This window comes from Theobroma cacao, chromosome 5 (genome assembly GCF_053813885.1).
Source record: "Theobroma cacao isolate CCN51 chromosome 5, ASM5381388v1, whole genome shotgun sequence".
Taxonomy (NCBI): Eukaryota; Viridiplantae; Streptophyta; class Magnoliopsida; order Malvales; family Malvaceae; genus Theobroma; species Theobroma cacao.
In genome coordinates, this window is record NC_142643.1 from 9,691,473 (window position 1) to 9,713,047 (window position 21,575).

A 21,575-nucleotide genomic window follows, 5' to 3' on the forward strand; every position below is an offset into this window, starting at 1 on the left:
TAAAAACACAAGCATAATATTCTACAATATATTATTTCTCAAGCATGACAAACAGTAGATAGCATGCTTTAGGAACACCACAATTCTACATATTTAGGATTACAAGCACATAATCAAACATTCAAGTTCTACTGGATCAGTGGAAACACTCCATTGATAGTCTGATCCATTTCTTATATAAAAGTTTTAGCATCATCCACCACCCCAGGACAGCAGTGCTGCGCGGAGTTGTAAGGAAGAGCTTTAGATAAGATGAGCCAAGAATGATTTGCCTAAACAACCAAATGGCGGCTGGACTATCCAGGGAACCAAAACCTGTTGCAAAAACTACAACAGCTGATGTAACAAAGTTCCTCCATTTGGTTGCTCCAGGGAAAGTGGGTAGGTGCAACGAACTTAGCACCAATCCCACTAATACCCTCGGTATCAAACTTTAAGGTTGCAACAGTTATCTCCTGTTGCAACCCACTTGCTGGGCATAACAGTACCACGCCCATTGTCCACCATGCGTGGGAGAGTGTGGACAGACAGTCCAAGATGATTGATTGGGAAGTGTTCAAGATCTCCCCTGGAATACACGCTGGTCACCTCTGACCCTGAAAGAGTTGAGCCTCCTCCATTTGCTTCCTTGGACGAGTTCAAGGTTCCACTGTCAGATTGCAGGACTTCAGAATTCTGTGAAACTGCATAGTGCCAAAGTTTTCCTTCAGCAGCTTTGTTCATCTTAATTCCATCTTTGCCACTGTTTGAACATTTTGTGTTCAAGAAACGGCCGCCGCATCCCCTTGGCCGGCGCATTGCATGCAGATGGCGTGAGTAGTGCATATATGGCTGTGGAACAAAAGCAGAACCTAAATATTTGTGGCAGAAGAAGATATTTAAATTTTCAAGTGAAGAATCATCTAACAATGAAAGACATCTGATGGTGGTCTTGATTGAAATAATGCCCAATAGCTTTAATAATTACAATATACCGCACACATTCATGATTTTTATGGCTTTCAAATTAAGACTTTGTCTAGTTTTTCATCTAGTTCAATGAACAAGATCATAACTTTGGAGAACAGAAACTGAATTCATTCGAGACATTGAACTAGATTAAGATTTAAACAAAAAACCCAAAAACACCATGGATACGTTAATTATGGCATATTGAAGATAATACCTGTGAATTCAAATTAGCTAGCTAAGTCTTAGCCAAAAATAAAAATAATAATAATAATAACTATGACTAAGATACCTAGATATCTGGTACTAGCATATATGGTTCCTCAGTAGTGATTAGTAAATTTTAGGATAAATTGAGTTTTGAAATTTTTTAACTAGGTATCCTTTTGCACATTTATATTGACTAACCATACTAACCTCAACTCTACCAATAAGGAATCTTAAATATTCACTTTCTCAGGCAGAAATCGTATCATGCATATTACTGGAAATATCACTGATATCAAAGCTTCTAGTCAACTAAATTAAGGACATCCTCCCCAAGATTAATGGCAACTGTCAAGATCTCTCAAACCAAAACCATTTGACATGTGAAAATTATACAATGTAAGATTTCTGGCCCAACTCATTTGGATCAATCTTTTGCAAACCTAGAAATTCCTACAACTGGGTTGAGTGAGGTGGTTGATTCAAGAGGCTTATATCCATGAGGGTAAATCATTTTTTGCCTAAATCACATGGCATACGATCAAGGCAAGAAGCAAGTATTGAGAAAAACAAAAATTTGCTTCTAGCTTGTCTCCATTAAAGCTTTGGCCAAACTTTCCCAATTAAAAGAAATAGTGAATTGGGAACCCAAAAAGAGATCATACCTTCCTTGCTTTAGTCACTTTATTCTCAAGTACAGCCTTTGCACGAGACTGCCGACGCCTAATGATTCCATTGTACTGCTTGGCATTTACATATATTGGTCCGTCCTCTGTTGCCACATTCAATGGCAGCATAACACGACCCTAAATCATTATGGATTACTTTAATCAGTTAAGGTTTTACATGAAGGAAAGGATAAACTATGCATTCCAAGCACCGGACAAGATAGCATTTCAAATATTTTTAGATAAAGAGCATCTCCACCGGAAACACAGTCAAGAGGGAGATTATGTGAAGATCCAACAGGAAAGCCTGTATTTTCCAAGCTTTTATTTCTAAATTTTCACTTGTGCAATATGTAATTTGGGGGGTTTATCATGCTTCCTTCCCGTGCAGTATGAGCAAGTCAAAGCTACATAGTTTTGATATATGGATGCACATGTTTTGTCAGATTAAAAATTGTAGCACACCTTAACACCTTTTTGCAGAAATCATCTTTCAACTGGCCCCTCATTGGCTTTAATATATATTCCCATTAGGTTCACTAAACATCAAACTGGTAGGCGATTTTGAGCTCTCTCAACCATAGAGGATCCAAACTTAAACTTAAGTCCATAATCTTTAAGCATACCCAGCAAGGAAATGAGTGGAAGTGCAAGCTTCAGATTTGGTAATTATTGTAATATGATCAACAAATATAGCTGGAAGCAAAAAATGACTAAAAGGTAAAATTTTCACATGCTTGGCTGGCCTTGTAAAAGAAAATTCAATAGTAAGATTGGAAAATTCTGGATCAAAGGAAATGCAATTGAATGGGAAAACTAAAGTAAGATTTAATTCAAAAAATTTTTGACTTTAAGCTCCTTGTTACAAATTACAATACTTCAAACCAAAAAGGAAAAGATAACCCAAATCAGTCTCTGTATGTTATATGTCTATTTAGATAGTTCAGCAAGAATCAAATATCTCCAGTACAATCGAGTAAAATACATGGAACAACAATATTTTACTTCATAATGTAATTGAGACAGTATAAATCAAGAGAAGTTGCTAGCTAGAGGAATAATGGAAGACAAACCGAAATTTGAGGTCCATAAGTTGAGAAAACTCCATAGCATTGATCCATGTAGGGGTATTTTGCACAGACCTACAGTTGGACGCAAGAAGCAAAAAAATTTAACTTAAGTAGCAAAGAAGTGAATCAGTTAATGGAAGGAAGTTTCTAAGGAATATTACCATGGGCTGACGAAATCCTAGTTCAAAGCGAGCATGATGTTCTGAAGGAGCTGATTGCAGAGAGATGACTGCCTGAGGTTTATGTCCATCCCCTGAATTTTTGCAATCACCTGAATGAAAACCACTTGGCTGGTTAGTAATAGTCAGTGCATTAATAATTTGTGTAAAGACAAAAGCATCTGCACTTTACAACTATGTGTCAATAGTTTTGCCCATCTCTACCACAAATGAACCAACATAAGCTACAGTTTTAAGTAAATCATAAAAATTGTAGATCATTAAATAGGCTGCATGGGATGAAAAAGAAAAAAAAAATTCTCAAGCAAGTTGCAGAAAGAGGGGACATAAGGGGAAAATAATTATTACTTTCAGTGGACTCCATCAGATGATAAGGGCAAATGGGGAGAGAACTAGAGCCAACATTGATCCTGACTAGCAGTCCAGAAAAAACGCACTATTATTATATAATCATCTTGTTCTTCAATGAATTCTAAAGTGATGGAAGGTAAAGAAACTCAAATATTCAAGTTCAATAATAATCCGTGAGGCATGCAGCAGTCTTAAGCTTGAGCTTAAACTGCTCTATTCTTTGAGCAAGTACTACTAGCTTTTTCCTGGTAGAGGGCATGATGAAACATCTCAATTAAATTATGTGCATCATCATGCACAAAAACTTTTACAGGCTACATACCCCAACAATACTGCATAGCATGAAACTCAAAGAATATCCTTAGCAAAAGCTAAAGTTATCAAGTGCTTGAAGTTCTAATAACTTTTGTATTCAATGTGAAAAAACCCGACATCTTCCCTTTCTGGAAAATCAAGCAACCATGAATCCTATAGTGTCATCACAAATTGCAGGAATCCAACCTTGGCTCTTATTTTATTTTATTCACCATCCTGAGCATTTCATTAAAAAAGTTCCATTATTCTTCTTTACCCAAAATATTATCTTGCCTTTAGCCATTTTCTGTCTAAGCTATAACTTGCAAAATTTGATGAATCTTAACATAACCTGGAGTGTTCATCATTTGCACCTCATTTGTGCGAAAAGTGGGATTTGAAGAACATTGGCAGAAATTCTCTCATAGATAGCAAACAGATCCTTCTGTTTTGACCTTATATGAGTCAATTTAGATAGCACCTTTAAAGGTCAGTATTACCTAGCTCATGAAGCAAATTTAACCAAACAAAATTAGTTGAAAAGCTTTTCAAAGTGAAGAAGTGAATTTTATGTACTCACTTAAAGAGGCTTTAGGTTGCCTTCTCCTTAATGTTTCCAATATCCTACAACATCAGTGCAACTTCTAATGTCTTTATCCAATATGACAAAAGGAGCATTCACACGTCAAAAAGTAAAAGAATTGTAGATCTATTTCGAAATAAATTTCTTTATCCTTAAGAATTGCAGATCTATTTCCAAAACGGCAGGGGAGGGGGATCCAACCTTGCTACTACAACCTCTCTTGCTTTGATTGACACTTCTAACTTGAAAATTACTTTTTTCATCCTAATTCCTCGAATTTCTATATCACCAATAACTTTGTAAGCCGTATATTTTACTCTGATTGCCACAATCTTATCTCCAACCAAATTGTTGATAAAAGGCTGGAAATAATTGATCTTCATAACGCAATATTTAGACAATCTTCAAATCTAAGAACCATCCAGGTACCTTGTTCACTCTTTCCTTGTTTAGACCAAAGCTCAGGAAGTGCTCCCAAGAGGAGAAATATAAAAAATGAAGAGCTTTGTCTAACAAAATGATGTTCCATATCTACTGGCATATAAATATTTGGCTACAGCATATTTAATAATGGAAAACACCAGTAGATTTTAAGTGGGAAACCTAAAAGATAGAGATGAGATTACCAGGGAATATAGTGAACTGAGTAGGATTTGCTTTATTCAGTTGTTGTTCAGTAGCCCTCCCAGCTTGTTTAGTAGAAGTGAGTTGGTCTCCACTAGAGGGATGTTCCATCAACAAAGTCTTGAATTGGCCACAAGATTCCCCACAAACGGATTGAGATCCTAAAGCACTCCACCAGGGCAGCGTTGGTACTGATGCCAACTGCCCCATGGGATTATGTACAATCCCATCATGTTCTTTATGATACAGAGTTTGCATGGCCATTCTTACCTCTCAAACTGATCCCAGCAATGGCGCCACACCTCCCTAGAAATTAACTATATTTCAATTATTTAACTAATTCCTGCAACATAAAATTTATGTAATTAAAAGTACATCATAAAATTTTGCTAAATTTATGTGAAAAGAAAAAGAAGGAAAAATCCTATCAAACATCTGCAATAAGGTTTTACAGAAATAGGCTCCACCATGAGTGATTGATCTCCTTAGTATCCCAAGTAACAAAAGTGACAGGGGAAACCTTAAACAAAATCAAGCCTTGTTTAAGAAACTAAAACTATCAAGGAAAAAGGGGCGGAAACTATATATAGCTACCAAGTTCTCCCGTATCAAGCATCACTCTTTCGAAAACAACCCCTTAGATTTTCCGTACATAAACATAAGCCAAAAAAAAATCATCACAAATATAAGGGACCAAAACCCCATGGCAGACAACAAAGATGAATTGGGTAAAAAGGAAAGAAACCAGAACCCTGATGGAGAAAAGTGTAAAACAGATAAAACTAGCAGATGCAACAAGAAGAGATCATCACAACCTGAACAAAAGAAGAAGAAGTAGAAAGACAAGAAGAGATTCTGATGATAACCAGAAACTTCAAAGAAAAAAAGAAAACTGAAGAAAGAAAGAAAGATAAACTGAAGTACTCACATAACAGTAGAACAGAAGACACAGGTTCTAGTTTCTTAGTTCAAGACAGAGGCAGAAAAACCCCATTTGTTAGGAGCCATGTCGGTACAATTTCAAGCAAAGAAGAGAGAGAGAGACAGAGAGAGAGAGAGAGAGACGGCCGATGGAAGCGTACAAGTGTAATGGAACTACACGCCACTTACCAATGAGCTTCAGTTTTCATGCAAGTCTATATTTTTTAGTACATAGGAGGTACAAAGGTCAGAGCTAATAACCGTTGGGCTAAAGTATCAAGATTCCAACCCATTAAGTTTCCTCCAATTTTTTAAGGAGGGCAATAACTGTTGGGTTCAAGTTTTTGGCACATTACTTACAAAATTTTCTGAATTATTTAAAAAATGTTAATTATATTTTATTTATTTATTATTTTTAATTAAATATTTTAATTTTATTTTAAATTAAATATATTTTTTTAATTAATAATTAATTAAATATTATTAAGTAAAATATCACTTGTCATTTTATATTATATAATACTAACTTGATATATTAACATGTGATAATAGATAATAACATAACATATTGATATGATATGATGATATTATCATGTGATATTTTCACCTTTTACGTAAACTGTCATATAAAAATAAAATAAAAAATAATATTTTGATTAATAATAATTAATTAATCAATAATCATAAAATATTATTGATTCAAAATAAAAATATAAAAATTTAATTATATAAAATAAAAAAATAATTTTTTTTTAAAATTTTTAAATAATGAATAATTTTTTTCAAACATTAAACATAATGTCAAACATTTTTCGTTCTTTGTACGATAAAATCATTATTATTTAAAATAATAACAAAATCTACCCCCTTTTATGACCACTTTTTTTTTTTTTTTTGTCTTTTTATATCTCTATCTTGCTTTATATTATTTCTTTCTTTCAAATAATCCAAGTTTGGGAGGACCCCTTTTAACTTTTGTTGGGTTGCTGCACCAATTTTCTGGTCCAAAGTAGGGAGTTGGATTCTGCAATGAAGGGAAAATGGGCAAACCATTTGCAAATTTTTTAACAGCCAACCCATCCTTTTATAGCAAAAACCATAACTGTCTGTTGTGTTTTTTTAACTCTGACAACTCTGGTTTTTTTATGGTAACCTTAAATATAGATTTCAAGTTAACCGAGAGATGGACAGAAGGCTAGTCATTAAAAAATTAAAATTAAAAAAGAAAACCTAATCTTTTGGTTGCTAATGGCTTAGCTGTATTAGATTAACAGTTGTACAAAAATTTTGGTATGTCTTTAAATTAATATTATAATGCCAATGAGTGGTCAATATGTCATTTGCTTTAATTTTGTTTTTTTCTAGGTAGGCAGAACAATACTTTGGAGATTAAAGTACTGCAACATATATTTTATTCTTTGTCCACTAATTAGCAATAACCTTTTTCTTTTTAACTTTCTCTTCTTTGTGAATTCTGAGAAAGCTTGAGGAAGTTATCTTAAATGTGCACAGCTTAGTCCTAATGTAATGTCTTATAGTGCAAATGGTATTTTGATACAAATTTAGTGATTCATGTTTTTGTGTCTTAATCATGTCGACACGAAACATGATAAAACCAAAACTGAATACGATATGAACAATTATTCGTATCAGAATATGAAAAAATATATATAAATATAAAAATACATATACGATTTTATTTAATAACCATATAACACGACACAATTAATATGTTTATTAAATGTATTTAGATTTTTTATATAATAGGACACAATTAATAAATACGATTAAACATAATTTTTTCTTAACATGATTAACACATTTAACTTGTTTAACACGATTAAATTAAAATATTTATAATTAAATATGAGTTTATTATTCAAATTTAAAATCAATAATTATAACAAAATAATAACAATATCAAATATAATAAAGTTTAACATAAATAACATATATAAAATTTATTATTATACTAATAAAATCCATCATTAACATATAACCTTAAAAATAATAATAACATCTAAAATCATAAATAATTTTCAACCATAATTAAATACATATTATGAACCACATCATCAACCATGAACAATTCTAAACATCCAAGCCGAAATTGAAAACCTGCTCTTCAGTGTCACATCATTTCGGTATCACAAAACCTAATAATGAAATGGAAACAATATATTAATAACATTGAATCAAAATAAAAAAAGTTAAATAAAATTTAAAATTTAGTTTAAAGCATTACCTTATGAAATTAGGGTTTGGGCGTTATTATATTATTATCCTTATAAAATTCAAAAATTTTTTAAAAATAATTGTTTAAAATTATTTATATAAGGCTAAAATAGTATTTGACTATTAATTTTAACGTATTGATAAACGTGTTATGTACATGCATTTAAATATAATAACACGATTAGCATGATTAATTAAATGTGTTACTTGTGTCTGATACGGTTAAGACAAGAAATTTTTGTGTTTCAAGTGTATTAACACGATCAAAATATGAAACACAATAAAATTAAATCCAAACTTATTTAATCTCGTGTCGTCTTGTGTTGTGTCCAAAATTATCAGTTCTATTTTTTAACTTAAAATTTATAATTATTTTTAATCAAGCTATCTGAATTTCTTTATCAGTAGGCCGAAACCAAAGGGCACTCAGTTTTTGTTAATATTTTTTAATAGTAAAACAGAAAACTTTATTTAAAGTAGAAACAACAAAATTTGACCTAATAAAATACTTAGTAATATTTTTAGTAATTTGCAATTTATAATCATTCGGCCAATTGCCAATCATTCAAAATCCCACAAAGGTGTAAATTGTTATCGAAGAGAGTAAATTATCTGAACAAAAAAAAAAAAAAACCACTTCTTAGATTACCCTTAATTTCAAAGATTTGGTTGACCTTCTAATTATTGCTTGGCTAGAATGTATATATAGTACTCGAAAAATTCACAATTATTTTCCATAAAATCAAAATAAACTTAATCGCTGGTTGCTACATGAGGGGCAATTAATAAAAATTATCCCCGAAGCCTAATAATGATAATTGATGACCACAATATATTTCTTTTAAAAGAATTTCTGGAAGAATTTCAACCTTTATTCCTTGCTTTATGTCACAAATATGAGTACATTTAACAGAAATAGAAAGGTTAGTATGTGGCTTTCTTCTTAACTTTACTTAGCAGAGACGTTTCCATGACATCAGGATTCCTTCTTAATTTACCTTTAAAAGATCATAATATAGATGCAAAGAAAATTATTAAACATTAATAGTCACCGACAGCAAAAAAAAAAAAAAAAAATTCTAGACAAGAAAGAAAAAAAATAAAAAGGAAAGGAAGAAGGACCACAAGCATTAATATGTTATACAGGTAAGTAGACTTATATATATATATATATATATATATATATATATATATATATGTATCAGCATTCTTTATAAGTTATACACAAATCTTGGTAAGCCCATTTTCCAGTCATTTTCGTGCTTTGGTTTGAATTAGGGTTGGCTGAAGAGATTCTCTTATATATATATATTGAGGTTGTTACCATTTGGCAAATAGCAATAATAAGATCTTTGTAATGGCAAATTAGGATGCAGATAGAGATATAAGGAGTATAGTATTGGTGCCGGCTAACACCTAGCAGGAACAGCCCTTGTCATTGTATTCATTTCTTTAAACATTTTTTTCTTCCTTTTCACTTCACTGATTTCTATTGTTGCATTTACCTTGGTCATATTCATCACACTGTTTAAGGATAATGAGATTTATATCCCCAAAAAAAAAAAAAAACAATCATACGTTTTTGCTAAGACAAAACACGACCAGGGATTTGAATATACCTCTTTTGTTAATTCTAATTGAACATTTTGCAGATAAAAAATGAGATTTAACTTGATAATCAGGTATTTAGCGTACAATCAAATAGGGTATTGCCTAAATGGTCCATAGAGTAGTTTGTATGCATGTTGACAAAATAAAGATAGGGGGTATAGGGCAGGTCATGAGGGGGACTCCATCCCTCTTCTTCAAAATGCCATCAAATGTCATAATTAGGTCCACATCATATAAAATGTTTTTTATTCTTCATCTTCACTTTTACTAATGTCCCATTTGGGTAGGTAAAGCCTTGGATTAAACCCATGATTCCGAAGGATGAGACAAGGTCTCTTGTCTTATTGAGCCATGGGCTCCAGCCTGGAACCAAGGAGTCTCAGCCGGGTTCTCATCACTGTCAAGTAGTCTAGTAGTAGTATATCAATGATTTTTTGTGATGTTGGCAGATGCATAGATCAACTTGTTAGCGTAATGTCAAGTCCTTTTATTGGACTAAAGGAAGATAGTTGGTGCAAAAGAGAACAACTTGTCAACTCCACTTTTTTGCCTTGGCTCTTAAATTATTGTGAAATTTCCCAGCGATTGCTTCGATAAATCATTACTGATTTTGCAAGGTTTCCTCCATCTATTTAACTTTTCCCCTCCAATAGTTAGTTTAGATAATAAGGAGGATTATATGTAGAGCTCATTCTTTGTTTTATTTTCTATATTCTTTCCCCTTAACCCATTTTTTCTTTAGATTCATTCATCTAAAATTTGGATTTTTTTTATCCATTCCATGAACATTGTCTTATTTTAATCTTTCGGGGTTCTTTTTTTAAAAAAAATTGATTTTATTATTTCAAATACATTATTAAATTAGACTTTGCAACCTTTTCATTCAAAGTCTTTAAGGAATATTTTTAAATTTTAATCAACAATAAATCTAGACTTAAGAAAAAGATGTGAAAGATAATAATTTTAATTATGTGAATGTTTTTTTTCTTCTGTAATTTTTGTCACAAAATAAAATAAAATATAGTATTCATTAATTTTCTGCATGAAAAGTCTATGGAGTTATTGTGATAGAAGTAACAATTTATGAGAAAGGGGAAAAAAAGGCACACATAGAGTTTACTTGAACCATTTTTCTTTGTCTTTATCGTTTGAGAAATTAAATTGATTTTGTTTGGTAATGGAAACCAATGTTTCATGGGAGGGAGCAAACGCATTAGCCCTAGTAGCTGGTTTCATCGTTGTTCGACCAACCAGACATTGGTATAAGAAAAAGAAAAGTTTGAGGGCCGGCAAGTTGAGGAAACGAAGAAATAACTTTCAATATTTCCTAGATTCATGGAATCAAATTAATAGAAACTATGCAACAGATAAACTTTCATATCAACAAATTTTTTTAGTTTATCATTTAGTCGTGTTTACAAGCACGTCGTAGGTTAAATCTATGCTTGGATTGTACTTCCTATTTGTCTCTGTAGTGCGAATTTCAGTTCATTAATTACATAGACATTTTTCTTTTTCTTATCCATACACAAAAAATTGGTATTAGTATGAAAATTCAACCCCAATATCTCATAAAGTCTTAGTGCATTAATTTAGGTCGATTAATGTGTATAAATCCATTGACTAGTCGTCACTGGTTTTGATATATAATATAATGCACATGAATCAAGTGTTAATTTGAGATGATAGGATGTACTTATAAACTTTAAAGCAATTAACTACAGCTCCAGCATATGAAGCAAACGTTATTGGTGAAAAACTGAAAATGACCCTAAAACCACACGATGATGCGATGATGGTTGCATTTTTTCTTTTCTTCACAAATTCCTTCAGCTGTCTCTTTTCTGATTAAGTCGAGGGGGTAGTTCTAACCCCTTCCACTTACTTATCTTTGACGCTTGAAGGAAGAAAAATGGAACAAACAAAACAAAACAACCATTTCAGTTAAGGAACTCAAAGTGCATGCATTTCAGGCGTCTTACTTCAAAAAGAGAAGAAAAAGAAAAAAAAAAACAAGGAATAATATAGCCTAGAGGCTAAACTACAAATACTCCACAAAAAATGATATGGAAAACAGAAAATGAGTGTTTCGAGGTGGTGGTGATAATTGATGAAAGTACATACCATTTAAAAGTGAAGTAAATAGCTCTGACTAGCGGGGGGCTCTTTTCCTCGGAGCAAAGCCAGGTGGTCCAAACAAGCTAGCCACTCTTCAAGCTTATTTTTTAATTTCATTTTAGTACTTGTTGATTTCTTCTTCCTCGGTGCTCTCTCCTTTTGCAAGCTAATTAACTATTCCATGTTGAATACCCCCCACCCGAAAAAAAAATCTTGACCCTCGTGGGGTGTGACGTTTTCCACGTGTCGATTACGCCTACGTGAGTGGTGCCCCGTTGGCACGCACGAGATCCATCCAAGTGGAAATCTCTCGCGAAGTGCACGTAGAGAAAGCGAGTACTTTTGCCCCTGTCGGATTTTGCATTCCACGTAAGATGGATTCATCTTTTTGCACTTTCTTTTTATACTTGAAAACGCCACCATTGGGCTCATTTGGATATGTCAGAAGCCTTTTCCCCTACATTGTGTGCTTGTTTACAGGAGAAAGTAAAAGAGAGAAAAAGATGAGCACCTTCAGAGAGGTGCTGATGTTTGCAGAAGTGGGTCGAGTGGATCCGTTTGAAATCCTTCTGCTTTTGAAAGAAGGTTGCATGCGATGCAATGATCTCATGGATTTCGAAAGTGTTAGTTCATGTGAAGACATTTATATATCTCGAAACAGATATTCCCCAAAAGGTATCATTCACATAACTATCAAAGAAAAAGTTGTGACTAACAATTAGGATTTGGCATATGGAAGGTAGAAAGTTTGATGCATGCGCTCCCCCATCATTTTTTTTCGGCTCAATTATTACAAATAGTGAAAAAAAATATTTACAGTGAGAATAACATTCAATTGAATGATTAATGACTTCAATTATTAAATGTGGGAAACGTAAAGGCTTTCTTGCACTTTTTGGAGAAATTGATTAAAATGGTGGCTTATTTAAAAGCAACATATATAGGGTGGATTAAATGGGATTGCCACTAAGAAACTAAGTGGATTAGCGTTTGCAAGACTTTGTCTTTCCTTAAGTTAGTGGTGAGATTACATCTTGTACATGATGGTTAATTTTAATTAAATAAAAAAAAATCTAGAGTAGATTCTTCTCTAACTTTATTAGAATAGGCGATTCTTTCTTTGTGATGGAGAGGCCAATAAAGCAAGTGGGGATAGTTGCTTAATGTATTAAGTGAGTGAATTAATAACAGATAGATTAAGGTGAATTAATAAAATATTAGTAGGTTAATACATATAATTAGACAAAGTATTGTACAATATGCACAATTTTTTTTTTGCACTGGGGTTTATCAATGACTGATTAGTGGCACCAGCAAACCATGCTATCATTGCTTTCCAAGTTCAAACCAAGCATTCAATTCACCACCCTAATTGCCACGAGAAGACTAGCTGGGCTACGGCAAGTGCACCCACCTAGTTTCCACCAAGTTAAGTCCACCAAGCCCAAAGATATACATATATATAGGTGTAAGGAAGGGGGGGCTAGTAGGCCCCGGCTCTTCAATAATTTTAAAATTTTTATACTTATTTTTATTTTTAAAAAAATATTTTAATTTCATCCTTTTAAAAATTTTAAAATTTTTTTAACATATTTTTATTTTTTTTGAAATTTTATAATTTTACCTCTATAATAATTTTTTATTTAGTAAGATGTCCTATACCAATTAGTCAACTGCTAATTTTAATAAACTTAGGTCTAAAAATAAAACCTATTGTAATAGAAATATATCCAAACCCCACTTCTCAAAACCTCACAACCGTAACCTATTATTCTCTTTTCTGCTTACCAAATAGAAACAAAATGTCATTTTTTTCTTAAACTTTTTTGTTTGAACATTCTCTGCATAAAACCTCTAGTCAACAACTTAAATTTCATGTCACGATAATTGGTAAGTTTAGTTTATTTACTATTATTTTATTTTTAATATTTTCAACTTTAACTTTTCCTTTATTTAATAGTTTCTATTTAGTGATTTTGATTTAGGGTTTACCGTCTTAGTCATTTTTTGTTGAAAACAACAAAATAAGGATTTGATTAAGCACTTAAGGTTAATTATTACTTATTTATATAGGGATTGCTTGATTGCTTTACTACAAATTATTTATTTATTTTTGCTTAGATTCTTGTAAACAATTAAATTTTTTATTCGGGGATTACTTCCTTATTGATATGTTTATTGATATTGTATTTAATTTTTATGATTAATTTTAAGGAATTGCTTCCCATTGAATTGTTTATTGATAGCGGTTAATATTTTTTAGGGTATTACTTTCCATTAAGATTTTTGTTATTATATTTATTAATTTTTGTTTGTTGCTAAAGTTTATCTAAGAATTGAGATTATTGTCATTATTAAATTATTTATAATTATAGTAGTTAATTATTTTAAGTAAATTATTAAGATTGACTCTGAATAATTTTAATAATTTTTGAATTATGAAAATAGATTGTCATAAAAAGAATTAAATCTTATTTAAAGAAAAAGAGCCTTTCACAAAATGTTGACATTCTTGAGTTTTAGTCCCTCCAAACATGAAATCCTGACTCTGTCTCTATATGTCACAACCCGGAACCTCCCTCAGGCCCATGACAATCGCCGCGACGTCCCAATTGACACTCATTATCCGGAATGCCAACCGGAACCCCGCAAGGCTTACATATCAGTTTCTTTCCTTTCCTGTGAGCAATCATTGTTAAATATCGAGTTTTTAGAGAATATTTACTATTTTAGATCAAAAACAATCAAAATAAAATTTTCGCCACACAAGGGTATTTTGGTCATTTTTTTCTCAAAAATTTCAAAACTGGCTAAAACGTAATATACAAGTACAAAATACATAATTCATATTCAAAATGAGTTTAAGAGTCAAAAATCTTCATTTAAAACGAAATTACGGTTATTTGAATATAATAAGAAAATAAAAGAAATATTAAGGGAAATATTCTATTTTCTTATAAAACAATATTTATAGAGTTATACGTGAATAATTTTTATAGCGTAAAAGCTAAATAAATTTATACATACTGAAATACAGTAAGCCAAAATATTTAATTTAATTTACAATAACAAGAGGGCCCCCGAATAAACAAAAGTAAAGAGGACTGTGAACCTACGATTTGGAAAATGCAGATCCAATGGTAGTCCTCGATGAGATCAGCTATCTACAGTCTATACTGAACCTGAAATGGGTGGAAAGGAGTTGGGTGAGATTTTGCAATCCCAATGAGTAAACAGACATTATCATAAATATCTAAAGGCGAGTAAAATGGAGGCAAGTTTAAACAATAAATTTCAACCCATTTCATAATGTTTTCAATTTATTTCTTAAACCATAAAATATTTGTAATTTACCAAAACAATTGTTAAGGCTTATGTCTTTTATAAAAACAAGGCTCAAGCCAAAACTAATCCTCGGGGATACCTTGGCCGAGGCATCTAACCGAGTCCGCCAAGGGTGTTAAAATATTCACACGTGAAACACATTTTTATTTTTAAAACCAGCCGTTCCTTGGCGTTGGCCGAGTTACACATTCACGTGGGGGTTCGACGTGAAGTGAACTCTAATACTACCCCAGGAGTTACCCTCCTCGCCTCTACAACCGGAGTAACTATATAACTGGGTTTACCGTGCCCCTCTAATAGGCAGTCCACGGAAACCCGTCACTGCAGTGACTAACCCACCAATTTTAATAAAATTTCGACAGTATAACGTGGCTTTTATTTATTTATCCAGCCTGCATAGTAAAACAACTTACATAAATTTCCCAATGCATTCACAAAATATAGCCACATATACTCATTTCGCATAAGCCATTCCTAGGAAAATATATATTTTTCAAGTCAATTTGTAGCCTCCAATTACTCAATTTCATAATCAATACAATATATTTTTATTTGTCACATTTATTCCTAAAACATCAAAAATCCCGTTTTAATCTCGTTCTCATTTCATAAAATACATAAAGGGCATTTAAAATAAACTCTAGATAATTTACAATAATAATAAGTTTACTCACCGTTTGTACAAACTAAAAGCTTTCTAAGCGCCCCGATCACTACTCGTCGGGTACGACTTCTTTGCCTTTTCCGGAAGGCTCTCCTCCTAGACACATTACAAAAATTTACACAATTCATCACATTGATGCTAAATCACTATATAATTAACTTAAATCCTATACTAATGCATGGTATGAAATGCAATAGCTTAAAACGACTTAAATGCGGTATTAACCTATTTTTGGCACTTTGCCCGATAAATTGCTAACGCGCTCCATTTTAGCTCTAAATCATCCCATTCTCTCTCCAACATTTCTAACCATTAAATATCAGCCAATAACCTTCTAAAAACAACAAAATCAGCTCACTCCCTTCCTTGGAAAAATTCGACCAAAAATGGGACATTAACTCGGTAAATTTTCTACTTTGTTTTTTAATCACGTTTAATCGTTTTTCATCATTTCTCTTCATTTTCCTTAGAATAAAATCAATTCATCATCATTGTACAGCATTGAGCATTCAGCCAAGAGTGGGTATTGTGAAAATTTACTGATTTCTTGCCCAATTTAATTTCTAAACACATTTAACTAACTAAAACTATCAATTTAACTAAAAATCAAAACCTAAAAATTTCAATTTCTCTCTCCTAGAATTTCGTCCAGCCCTTGATATCACTTTTTGATCTCTCTCCTCAAGCATGCTAAATGGAAATAAAGGCATAGGAAAGGTAGGAATCAAGCTAAAATCGAAAAATCTTACCGTTAGACGCGTAAACGGTCGAAAACCGCGAATTTCTCTTTGAATTTTCTTATTTCTCTTTGGTTTTTCTTTTCTTCTTCCTTTCCTCTCTATTTCCTCTGTTTTTCTTCCTTATGGCCGGCCAGCACTCAAAATTTGGGTTTAAATGGCTGACTTTTCATTAAAATAATATTATTTCATTAAAAAAATGCCATGTGTCACTTTCCCATTGGCCCATTTTTAAAATTTCATCCATTTGTTTCCAAATTTTCACCATACACTTGTCTCATATATTCATAGCTTAGATAAAATTCTCAGACTCATCCAAAGTCTCGGTGGAGTAATTTTTGCAATTTACACTTTTGCCCCCGTAAAAGTCAAAAATTACATTTTTGCCCCAAAAATTGAAAAATTGTCCATAGACATATTTTTCACCCCTTATACTCATACCATTCTCCAATTTGTCAAATTTGATCTAAATTCTCTCAAAATCTCAAATTTTGTCCATGGGTGGCAAAATTACGATTTTGCCCCTACACTCCAAAAATCACCAGAATTAAACTTTTTCACTTCCTATCATTAAATTATACTCCAAATAGTTAATCTTGGTCAAAAATTTCACTCCATGATCAAATTATTATCTTAGGTGGCAAAATGACGATTTTGCCCTTGAATATCAAAATTTCTAATTTTACCCCGAATGAACCCTCGAACTCCGAACAATCATTTTTAGTCATTCCTGAACTATAAAATATTAAATTTCATCCTACAATTCCTATTTGAACTAGTTCGAGGTTAAATTAACTCAAGTGTACCGTTAGGTACGATATCGGGTTTCGTCTTTTCTTATTTGCTTTCCTAGCATAATAACATGCTACTCAGTGCATGTATGTCATGACATGTATTTATAGGGTTGGGTTTTACACTATATTTATGTATATGTATATGTGTATGTGTATATGTGTGTGTGTGTGTATGTGTGAATAAATATATATGGAAATACGCACACACACACACACATATGCATTATACATATGTATACATATATATATACATTCATATATATATATACATACGTATATACATACATACATATATTTATATATATATATACATATATATAAATACATATATACATACATACATACAGGAGCGGAGCTAGCTAATTTTAATTGGGGGGCCAATAAGAAGAATAAAAGTTAAAATTTTTTAAAACTAATATATTGAACTTAACCATTAATAATAAAAAATTTTATAATAGACAATAATTTTATAAAACATGTAAATTAAAAGAAACAAAAAGAAAAAAGCTTATAATAGTGCTCTAGGAAAGTTTTGTTTGACGATGGTAATATTTTTTTTAATATAAACAACTAAATTATTTGTAAGAAACTTATCACCCATTTTGTTTCGAAGTCTTATCTTTCTCAATATAAACAACTAAAAAATTAATGTAGTCAACATATAATATTCTTATTTTATTATATTTAAGCTTGTAATTCTAAATATTAAACTATAATGCATAAAATATAAATAGTTAAATACGATATACAAAATTAATAATTTCTTCTTATACTCAAGATAATTTCCTTTCAACTAAATATAAAACGTAAAACACATTAAAAACATATACTCAAGATAATTTTTTCTTATATAATTAGGATTAATTAAAAATGATATATTAGTGAAATTTTAAACAACAACCAATAATGCAACACTAGAACTTATATTTGAGAATTACATATACAATAATTTTTTAATTTTTTAAAATTAAAATCATTAAAAATAAAATCCACATAACAGAAAATAAAAACCATGACAAGTAGGAGATATAACCTATATAACAAAAAAAAAAAAAAGAATGTGGTTGATGATTAGTAGATATTTAAAAAAGAAAATCTATAGAAACTTAAAATATATGAGCAAATAGAATATAATTTAAAAAAATAAATAAAAATAAAAATAGTAATATAAATAGAAAAAATTAAATAAAAACTTTACCTCTTTATAATTTCACAATACAAGGACAAGAAAGAAAAGAGGGAAAGATGGGTGGAGAAACATAAAAAATTAAAAAAAATTAAAAATTTGAGTAACATTGAATGGCTTTGTAAGGTCATTTTATTATTTTTTAATTATATTAATTATTTAATAAAAAATTATTTTGAAAAATTATTAAAAATATATAATATATAAAAAATTTCAAAAATTTTGAGGAGGCCATGGCCCCCCCATTACAAAAGGACGCTCCGCCCCTACATACATACATACATACATATATGTTTGTGTATACACACACACACACACACACACACACACACACATATAAACAAAATACAGCCCACAAATAGGATTCCCATGTTCAAAACAATCAATATATGATTGTGATCAATAAACTCTCAAATTCATGAGTACATAACATATTCAATTAACTCTTACCACACTTTGATCAAATATAATGTTTCTCAATATTTGTATAAACAAATACAAAATGACCCAACCAATGGAGTGACTTAAAAAGGAAGTGACAATCTATTAAGTGTCTCGACAATCACTTATTGAATGTGATGAAGGGTAGACTCTTTAAGGATGCTTGACCAAAAGATCTACTGATATGAAACCACAAATAAAATTTACATGTGTGAGTTATAAAAACTTAGTGAGTAAATACGGGGAGGGAAACAAGCTAACCAGAAGAATGTTTGTATAAGAATACTTTTATAAAATTGTGCAAATTTATGAACCAAAGTCATAAACTTTGTCTAAATCATGTAAGCAAATGCTACGTTAGACAACTTAATGTTTTAAATCACTTATAAAGCGCCTTTGAAGTTGGATATAAAATAACAAGTCAAAAGCCATTAAAATCACTTGAAAGGGTGATTTTTCCCTAAATATGGCTATAGGTATCAATACCCTTATGAGAGGTATCGATACTTGTTTCAAACAGACTGCCTTTAGGCTTCTTGGCAGCATGGGTATTGATACTTTTGCCCTTGGGTATTGATACCTTTGAAACAAAATGCCCTTAAGGGTATTCTGTTTGTTAGGTATCGATACCTTTCACCATAGGTATGCATCTAGAAATGCCTGTGAGGCATTTTGGAAGCACAAGTATTTGTCACGTCTCATTTTTAGAGGATTGTGATCGACATAAACACCTATATAGGTATGTCCTATTAGGCCCAAGCAAGCCTTTCAATCAACACGTGTGGGCTTGTCATCTACCACATTTAAACAAACATACAATATGTTAGCACAATAAGCTCAATGTGAGAAATTCCAACAAAGGGGATGAATTAGAATTTTTTGAAATTTTTTTCCAATTTTAAGAAAATAAATTTTTCTTAAACCAAGCTCGCTTTTTGAGATAAATAGGACAATAAATTTCTTGCGAAATAAAAGAAGTCAAGAATACAAATAAACTTTAGAAGAATGAGATGACAATGAACACAATAATTTTTATAGAGGTTCGACCTCCTTGCTTATGTCCTTTCCCTTAAATTCACTAAGGAGTTTAAAATCCACTATTGAAATAAAGTTCAATACAATGCTTTTTATGGAGCAAACATAACCTTAACAATAGTCTTTTCAAGGATGAGACTACAACTTCACTACCTTTTACTTGGGTTAAGGTATAACCACTCAAACTACCTTTTAACTTGGTTAAGGTATAGCCATTTAAGAGATTACAATAAATGAGAAGTGAAGAGCTCAAAAGCCTCTTAAATGTTTAGTAGCAAGATAAGTACAAATGTTTGGTGATGAGGAAAAGGAGAAATTAAAGCATAATATATGTTACAATTGAAAACTGCACCAGAGCATTTAGCTCATGTTGGTCTAAAGAGCATGCTAGAGGGGGGTTGAATAACACTTTTCGAATAATATGAAAATTCTTTCCAAGTTAAGAGTTGATTGAAAGAATTAGATAATGGAAGTTTAAGGCTTGTTGGGGGAATGATTTAAGAGTTAAGAGTAAAAGAAAAATTAAAGAAAGGAGACAAAGCACAATGATTTATAGTGGTTCGGTTCCCTTAACCTATATCCACTACCTTGATCTCCCAATCATGGATTTTCAAACCAATTCACTAAAATCAGTGAAATTCCCAAGCTTCCACCAAGCTTTTACAATGGTTTTTCATAGGCTCACCCACAACCTTTAACAATCGTTTTTCCCAAGATTAACCAAAACCCAAAACTAACTTTTTTAAGGTTAAGTTTTAACCTACAATAACAACCAAGCTAACCCACGCTTGATCAACCCCTTAAAGTGCCTCGTAAACTTTAAGTAAGGTAGGAATACAAAGATACAGATCTACATATGATGACCTAACTAATCTAAGTTGTACAAGCTTTAGTATAAACACTTTCATAAAGATAGAGTAGAATAAAAGTGTAAAGAGAAGGTTTTTGGTCTTCTAAGTTCAAAATCACTCTTGGTAGCTTCTCTTTATCATTTCTGACAATTTGAACCTTTATTTATACTCGGAGGACAATTTCTAGCTGTTAGAAACAGTTTTGGTGTAGAAATAACTTGTAATACCCTGTACTTGATGTGGTGAGAATAAAGCTTATTGGATGCCAATTGAGGTTAATTATAATGTTTAAAAGTGATGAAAGATGAAAGGAACAGTTGGGATAAAATATTCCGCACGCGAAGAAATAATAATAAAATAATAATATTTTATCAAGAAAAAATTCATGAGATAAAAAGTGATTCGGAAGTGAATTGAGACATAATAAGGTATTTTGAGTACCAAGGAGACAAAAGGAGACGAGGAAATTTTTGGAATAAAATAATATTAAAATATTAATATTTTATTCAATGTCAGAAATTTTCATGAAGGAGGAGTATATGGTCAATCTAAGTGGGGGAGAAGAAGAATGAGAAAATTTTGGAGAAAAAATAACGTTAATGGGGCCGTTTGTCTTTATTAAGTAAAGATAGCGCGGGTAAATAAATATTTTAAATATTACGGGGACACTGCATTGAGTACAAACTTCATACTTTATTTGTACATGTTTAGAA

General features: G+C 31.4%; 1 protein-coding gene across 1 annotated transcript; it reads right to left on the minus strand.

Annotated features, from left to right (window-relative positions):
* Nucleotides 1-6,042, minus strand: LOC18598425 (nuclear transcription factor Y subunit A-10). The gene is made up of 6 exons (XM_007027943.3): nucleotides 5,853-6,042; nucleotides 4,927-5,267; nucleotides 3,055-3,164; nucleotides 2,897-2,965; nucleotides 1,821-1,961; nucleotides 1-831 (listed from the first exon to the last, which is right to left on the minus strand). Exons 2-6 carry the CDS (start codon nucleotides 5,186-5,188, stop codon nucleotides 427-429), a joined length of 987 nt encoding a protein of 328 aa, XP_007028005.2. The 5' UTR covers nucleotides 5,189-5,267; nucleotides 5,853-6,042; the 3' UTR covers nucleotides 1-426.
* Between the last annotated feature and the right edge of the window lie 15,533 nt (nucleotides 6,043-21,575).